Raw genomic sequence first — 7,702 nt, forward strand, 5'->3', positions numbered from 1 at the left:
TAGGGTCTTAAGCTAAGAAAGCAAGATATTGCCACGTTTTTAACATTTAATTTTGCACCATACTACAATATTAGCGTATGGAATAGTGAACGCCATCGTAATTAAAACAAATGCTCACCGACCTTCCAAGTATACCAGCTGCTTGCGCGCTAATTCTGATGCGAGTCATTGTCGGTGGGGTGAGGTCGAAGACAACTGTTGCTTTGTGTCTTTAGAGGTTGACTTTACGTTGTGAAGTGATGCGCCTGTTCAGCCTGTCTAAAACAGATAAATCATACATATGAACCGTAACTCTGTGGCCTGACCCATATCATCATTCTATAATTATTTAATACTCACTACCGGAACATTGCCAGCAGCTGACGGCAGCATATTTTCGGACAGTTACCAATATTTATATTAGTTTATGATCTGCTAATTAATAAAAACACAGCGTCAGTGTATGCTTTATACTAAAGAGTGATTGAATATATATTTATATAAAGATGAATTTCATAATCGAATATTATACAACAGCATAGGGACCACATGTGTCCCTGTAGCCCATGGGGATAGTAGCAATGCAGCGGCTTCGCGGCTCTAGACTGATGCGCGCACCGCCCCAGGACACACAGCCAATGCCATGCGGTACCCTCGCAGTAAAGTTCACAATACCACATACAACAACGCACCGGGGCTAACGACACTCAGACTGCTGCGCCCCTGCCAGCGCGGAACACTATTACAATCGACACATTATACACAGCGCTTCGGAGACCCACGCAGTATTCACATAGAAGCACGAGGCTAGCGGGCCGGAGGCTAACGTGTTTCTAGACTACTGAGCACGTATTGCTTTGAAACCTGGGCAGCCAAAGCACCATGCAGGAACCCTTCGCCAGCCAGGGTACACAACATTATACAACAGCCTAGGGGACCACGTGTGTTCGCTATAGCAATCCGTAGGGCTAACGTGGACGGAGGCTAACGGCTCTGGAGCTACTGAGCACGGCACAGAACACACAGCCACCAACATGCGGAATCCTCGCTTTATCAAGTACACAACTTATATTACAGCCGATATATTATACAACATTTTATCAAACACTACATCACTTTACCTTTTGGAGAAAAATTATTCTCAAGGAATAGGCTGCGCCAACAGATATAGCGATGTGATCAGCAGACAGATAACGGTAGACTGTTGATATGCGAAGCCGTTCACATGGCGATACCTTTTTAAGGGACACACCCCCTACCTGACCCTCCGCCCCTCCTATTCATAAGTAGTATGCACCCCAATAACATCGTTCCCTACTCCTTCGGACATCCCTTTTTTCCCCACCAAACACGCCCCCAGCCACCTAGCTTCCTCCCCTACCTATACATAAGCAGAATGTGCTCATTAGCATCACTATAGTGCGCAAAGCCCCGCTCGTGCATGTATGATATACGAAGCTACAGCAGTGCATGTACTGAGGGGGGTGACACACCCCTTACAGTCATTTCAACACATTGATAAACAGTATGTATTATTAAAGACACAGGGATGGGTTTTATACGTGTTTAAATGCGTACAAACAAGAGCTCCTATCTATAGGGGTATTTTATTTTATAGATTTTTAATTTGTGATAATATTTTTATATTTTAAATAATATATTTTAATTTTTTATTTAAATTTTTTATTTCTTTTCATAAAATATGCATAATAGGGACATATATATGCGTGCATGAGAGTGCACGTGAGGTGGCGCGCGTGCACGTACGTATACGCGCATACATGTCCCTATACTACTACTCTCCTCCTCTCTTTCTCCTCCTCTCTTTCTTCTCTTTCTCCTCCTCTCTTTCTGCTCCTCTCTTTCTCCTCCTCTCTTTCTCCTCCTCTCTTTCTTCTCCTCTCTTCTCCTCCTCTCTTTCTTCTCTTTCTCCTCCTCTCTTTCTTCTCTTTCTGCTCCTTTCTTTCTTCCCTTTCTGCTCCTCTCTTTCTCCTCCTCTCTTTCTCCTCCTCTCTTTCTGCTCCTCTCTTTCTCCTCCTCTCCTGTCTTTCTTCTCTTTCTCCTCCTCTCTTTCTCCTCCTCTCTTTCTCCTCCTCTCTTTCTTCTCCTCTCTTCTCCTCCTCTCTTTCTGCTCCTTTCTTTCTTCCCTTTCTGCTCCTCTCTTTCTGCTCCTCTCTTTCTCCTCCTCTCTTTCTGCTCCTCTCTTTCTCCTCCTCTCTTTTTGCTCCTCTCTTTCTCCTCCTCTCTTTCTTCTATTTCTCCTCCTCTCTTCTGCTCCTCTCTTTCTTCTCTTTCTGCTCCTCTCTTTCTTCTCTTTCTCCTCCTCTCTTTCTTCTCTTTCTGCTCCTTTCTTTCTTCCCTTTCTGCTCCTCTCTTTCTCCTCCTCTCTTCTATCCTCTTTCTTCTCTTTCTCCTCCATCTCTTCCTGTCCTCTTTTCTTTCCTTTCTTCTCCTCTCTTCTGCTCCTCTCTTCTTCCTCTTTCTCCTCCTCTGCTTTCTTCTCTTTCTGCTCCTCTTTCTTTCTTCGCTCTCCTCCTCTCTTCTGCTCCTCTTTTTCTCCTCTTTCTCCTCCTCTCTTTCTGCTCCTCTCTTTCTCCTCCTCTCTTTCTTCTCTTTCTCCTCCTCTCTTTCTGCTCCTCTCTTTCTCCTCCTCTCTTTGTCCTCCTCTCTTTCTTCTTCTCTCTTCTCCTCCTCTCTTTCTGCTCCTTTCTTTCTTCCCTTTCTGCTCCTCTCTTTCTGCTCCTCTCTTTCTCCTCCTCTCTTTCTCCTCCTCTCTTCTGCTCCTCTCTTTCTTCTCTTTCTCCTCCTCTCTTTCTTCTCTTCCCCCCCCTCTTTCTTCTCTTTCTCCTCCTCTCTTTCTGCTCCTCTCTTTCTCCTCCTCTCTTTTTGCTCCTCTCTTTCTCCTCCTATCACTGTTCTTCTTCTCCTCCTCCTCTTCTATCCTCTCTTTCTTCTATTTTCTGTCCTCTCTTTCAGCTCTCTTTCTCCTGCTCTCTTTCTTCCTCTTTCTCCTCCTCTCTTTCTGCTCCTCTTTTGCTTCTCTTTCTCCTCCTCTTTTCTCCTCCTCTCTTCTGCTCCTCTTTTCTTCTCCTCTTCTCTTTCTCCTCCTCTTTCTTCTCTTTCTCCTCCTCTTTCTTTCTTCTCTTTCTCCTCTCTCTTCTCCTCCTCTTCTTGCTCCTCTCTTTCTTCTCTTTCCTCCTCTCTTTTCTTCTCTTCCCCCCCTCTTTCTTCCTCTTTCTCCTCCTCCTTTGCTCCTCTCTTTCCTCCTCCTCTCTTCTATGCTCTCTTTCTCTTTCTCCTCTTATCTCTCCTCTTTCTTCTCTTCCCTCCTCTCTTCTGCTCCTTTCTCTCTCTTCTCTGCTCCTCTGCTCCTCTCTTTCTCCTCTCTCTCCTCCTCTCTTTCTTCTCTTTCTCCTCCTCTCTTCTGCTCTCTTTTCTTCTCTTTCCTCCTCTCTTTCTCCTCCTCTCTTCTGCTCCTCTTTTTCTTCTCTTCTCCTCCTCTTTCCTCCTCTCTTCTATCCTCTTTTCTTCTCTTTCTCCTCCTCTCTTTCACTCATCTCTTTCCTCCTCCTCTCTTTCTCCTCCTCTTTCTCCTCCTCTTCTGCTCCTCTTTTCTCCTCCTCTCTTTCTCCTCCTCTTCTTTCTTCCTTTCCTGTCCTCTCTTTCTCCTCCTCTCTTCTGCTCCTCTCTTTATACTTTCTTCTCTTTCCTCCTCCTCTCTTTCCTCCTCTCTTCTGCTCCTCTCTCTTTCTCCTCCTCTCTTTGTAACAAATCTCTTTTCTCCTCCTCTCTCTTCTCCCTCCTCTTTCTTCTGCTCTCACTCCTCTTTCTATCCTCTTTCTCCTCCTCTCTTTCCTATCACTCCTCTTTCTCCTCCTCTTTCTTCTCTTTCTTCTCTTTCTCCTCCTTATCTTTTCTTGTACTCTGTCACTCTCTTTTCTCCTCCTCTCTTTCTGTCCTCCTCCTCCTCTCTTCCTCCTCCTTTCTTTCTATCCTCTCTTTCTCCTCCTCCTCTTTCTATCTCTCTTTCTCCTCCTCCCTCTTTCTCCTCTTTCTCTTTAACAACAGCCCGCTATCCTCTTCTCCTCCTCTCTTCGCTTATAACGCCTTTCTTCTTCCCTCTCTTCTGTCCTCCTCTTTCTCCTCCTCCTCTCTTCTGTCCTCTTTCTTTACTCTTTCTCCATCCTCTAACCTTTCTTCTTTCTGTCCCTCTTCCTCCTCTCTTATCTCTTTCTCCATATCCTCTCTTTTTGCTCCTCTCTCTTTCCTCCTCCTCTCTTCTGCTCCTCTTATCCTCCTCTCTTTCTTCTCTTTTCTGCTCCTCTTTCTGTCTCCTCTCTTTCTCCTCCTCTTCTGATCCTCGTCTTTTCTCCTCCTCTTTTCTCCTCTTTCTTCTTTCTCCTCCTCTCTTTCTGCTCCTCTTTTCTTTCCTTTCTTCTCCTCCTCTTCTATCCTCCTCTTTTTCTTCTCTTTCTCCTCCTCTCTTTCTTCTCTTTCTGCTCCTTTCTTTCTTCCCTTTCTGCTCCTCTCTTTCTCCTCCTCTCTTTCTGCTCCTCTCTTTCTCCTCCTCTCTTTCTTCTCTCACCTCCTCTTTCTGCTCCTCTTTCCTCTCCTCCTCTTTCTCCTCCTCTCTTTCTTCTGTCCTCTCTTTCCTGCTCCTCTCTTTCTCCTCCTCCTCTTTCTCTTCCCTCCTCTTTCTTCTTCTTTCTTCTCCTCCTCTCTTTCTGCTCCTCTTTCTGCTCCTCCTCTTTTCACTCCTCTCTTTCTCCTCCTCTCTTTCTTCTGTTCTCCTCCTCTCTTCTATCCTCCTCCTCTTTCTTCTCTTTCTCCTCCTCTCTTCTCTGCTCCTCTCTTATCTCTTAGCTCCTCCTCTTCCACAACCTCTCTCCTCCTCTTCTTCTTTCCTCCTGTCTCTTTCTCCTCCCTCTTCTATCCTCTTCTTTCTTCTCTTTCCTCCTCCTCTCTTTCTTCTATTTCTCCTCCTCTCTTGTCATCTCTTTCTTCTCTCCTCCTCTTTCTTCTCTTTCCTCCTCTCTTTCTTCCCTTTCTGTCCTCTCTTTCATCTCTCCTCTGATCTTTCTCCTCCTTTTCTTTACTCTTTCCTCCTCCTCTTTTCTCCTCCTCTCTTATCTAACCTCTCTTTCTCCTCCTCTTTCTTCTCTTATCCTGCTCTTTCTGCTCCTCTCTTTCTCCTCCTCTCTTTTCCTCCTCTCTCTTTTCTTCTCCTCTCTTTCTTCTCTTTCCTGCTCCTTTCTTTCTTCTCTTTCTCCTCTCTTCCTTCTGCTCCTCCTCTGCTCTCTTTCCTCCTCCCATCTTTCTCCTCTTTCTTCTCTTCCTCCTCTCTTTCTTTTCCTCCTTCTCCTCCTCTCTTTCTGCTCTTTCTCCTCCTCTCTTTCTGCTCCTCCTCTTTCTTCTCCTCTCTCTCTCCTCCTCCTCTTTATCATCCTCTCTTCTGCTCCTCTCTTTCAACTCTCTTTCTGCTCCTTTCTTTCTTCCCTTTCTGCTCCTCTCTTTCCAGCCTCCTCTCTTTCCTCAACTCCTCTCTTTCTTCCTCTTTCTCCTCCTCTCTTCCTGCTCCTCTTTCTTTCTTCTCTTTCTGCTCCTCTCTTCCTCCTCCTCTCTTTCTCCTCCTCCTGCTTTCACTCCTCTCCTCCCTCTCTTTCTTCTCTTTCTCCTCCTCTTTTCTGCTCCTCTTTCTGCTCCTCTCTTCACCTCTCCTCCTCTCTTTCTCCTACTCTGTTCTGCTCCTCTCTTTCTCCTCCTCTCTTCCTCTCTCTTCTCTTCTCTTTCATCCTCTTTCTCTCTTTCTCCTCCTCTTTCTTCTCTTATAACCTCTCCTTTCTTTCTGTCCTCTTTCTCCTCCTCTCTTTCTCCTCCTCTTTCTATCTCTCTTTTCTCCTCCTCTCTTCTTCTTCTCCATCCTCTCTTTCCTCCTTCTCTTTCTGCTCCTCTCTTTCTCCTCCTCTCTTTCTTCTCATCTTTCCTCCTCTTCTTCTCTCTTCTCTTCTCTTTCTCCTCTTTCTTCCTCCTTTCTTTCTGCTCTCCTCTTTCTGCTCCTCTTTCTGCTCTCTTCATGTCTTCCTTTCTGCTCTTCTCTTTCTCCTCCTCTCTTAGCTTCTCTTTGCTCCTCTTTCCTTCTCTTTCATCCTCTCTTTCTCCCTCCTCTCTTTCTCCCTCCTCTTTTTGCTCCTCTCTTTTCTCCTCCTCTCTTTCTGTCCTCTCTTTCTCCCTCTCTCTTCCTGTGCTCCTCTCTTTCTTCCTCTTTCTTCTCCTCCTCTTTCTTCTCTTTCTCTCCTTCCTCTTTCTTCCCTTTCTGCTCCTCTTTCTCCTCCCTCTCTTCTCCTCCTCTCTTCCTGCTTCTCTTATCTCTTTCTCCTCTCTTTCTCCTCCTCTCTTTCCTATATCCTCTCTTTCTTTCCTCTCTTCTCTTCTCTCTTCTGCTCCTCATCTTGCTTCTCTTTCTCCATCCTCTTATATATCTGCACATAACATGGCTTCTCTTTCTCACTCCTCTCTTTCTGCTCCTCTCTTTCCTCCCTCCTCTCTTTCTCCTCCTCTCTTATTCTGCTCCTCTCTTTCTCTCCCTCCTCTCTTTCTTCTCTTTCTTCCTCCTCTCTTTCTGCTCCTCTTCCTCTCTTTCTTCTCTTTCTTATCCTTCCTCTCTTTTTCTTATCCTCTTTTCTCCTCCTCTCTTCTCCTCTCTCTCTTCTCTTCTCCTCCTCTCTTTCTTCTCTTTTTCACCCTCCTTTCTTCCTTCTCTTCTCCTCCTCTCTTTCTCCTCCTCTCTTTCTCCTCCTCTTTCTGCTCCTCTTTTCTCCTCCTCTCATTTTCTTCCCTTTCTCCTCTTTCTCCTCCTCTTTCTCCTCTCTCTCCTCTCTCTTCTCCTCCTCTCTTTCTTCTCTCCTCCTCTTCTGCTCCTCTTTTTCTTCCTCTTTTTCTCCTCCTCTTTCCTCCTCCTCTCTTCTCCTCCTCCTCTCTTCTGCTCCTCTTTTTTCTATCCTTTCTTTCTTCCCTTTCTATCCTCTCTTCTATCCTTCTCTTTCCTCATCCTCTCTTTCTCCTCCTCTCTTTCTATCCTCTTTTTCTTCTCTTTCTCCTCCTCTCTTTCTGTCTCTCTTTCTCCTCCTCTTCTGTATCTCCTTTCTTCTCTTTCCTCCTCCTCTCTTTCTATTTTCCTCCTCTCTTCTGCTCCTCTAATTTTCTTCTCTTTCTGCTCCTCTCCTCCTTTCTTTCTCCTCCTCTCTTTCTGCATCCTCTCTTTCTTCTCTTTCTCCTCTCTGCTCCTCTCTTTCCCCATCCTCTCTTCCTCTTCTCTTCTGCTCCTCTTATCAGTCCTCTTTCTCCTCCTCTCTTTCTCCTCCTCTCCTCCTTTCTTTCTCCTCCTCTCTTTCTTCGCTTTCTCCTTCCTCTTTCTCTCCTCTTTCGCCACCTGGCTCCTCCTTTCCTGCTCCTCTTTCTCCTCCTCTCTTTCTTCTCCTCTTCCTCCTCCTCTTTCTGCTCCCTCTCTTTCTGTCTTCTCCTCTTTCCTTTCTGCTCCCTCTCTTTGCTCCTCCTCTTTCTCTTTTTCTGCTCTCTCTCTTTCTCCTCCTCTTTCTCCTTTCTCCTCAGCTCTTCTATCCTCTTTCTTCTTCTCCTTTCTATCCTCTCTTTCTCCTCTCTCTTCTGCTCCTCTTCTCTCTGCTTTCCTTTCTGCTCCTCTCTTTCTTCTCTTTCTCCTCCTTTG

General features: G+C 45.6%; 1 protein-coding gene across 1 annotated transcript; it reads right to left on the reverse strand.

Moving 5' to 3' along the window:
* Window positions 1-4,603: 4,603 nt before the first annotated feature.
* Window positions 4,604-7,183, reverse strand: LOC130202359 (merozoite surface protein 9-like; the record flags this gene model as incomplete). Its single annotated transcript, XM_056427847.1, has 2 exons — window positions 4,604-4,666; window positions 7,136-7,183. Coding segments are annotated over 2 exons (111 nt in total), but the record flags the coding sequence as incomplete, so codon positions are not given.
* Between the last annotated feature and the right edge of the window lie 519 nt (window positions 7,184-7,702).

Source organism: Pseudoliparis swirei, chromosome 12 (genome assembly GCF_029220125.1).
Source record: "Pseudoliparis swirei isolate HS2019 ecotype Mariana Trench chromosome 12, NWPU_hadal_v1, whole genome shotgun sequence".
NCBI classification, from domain to species: domain Eukaryota; kingdom Metazoa; phylum Chordata; class Actinopteri; order Perciformes; family Liparidae; genus Pseudoliparis; species Pseudoliparis swirei.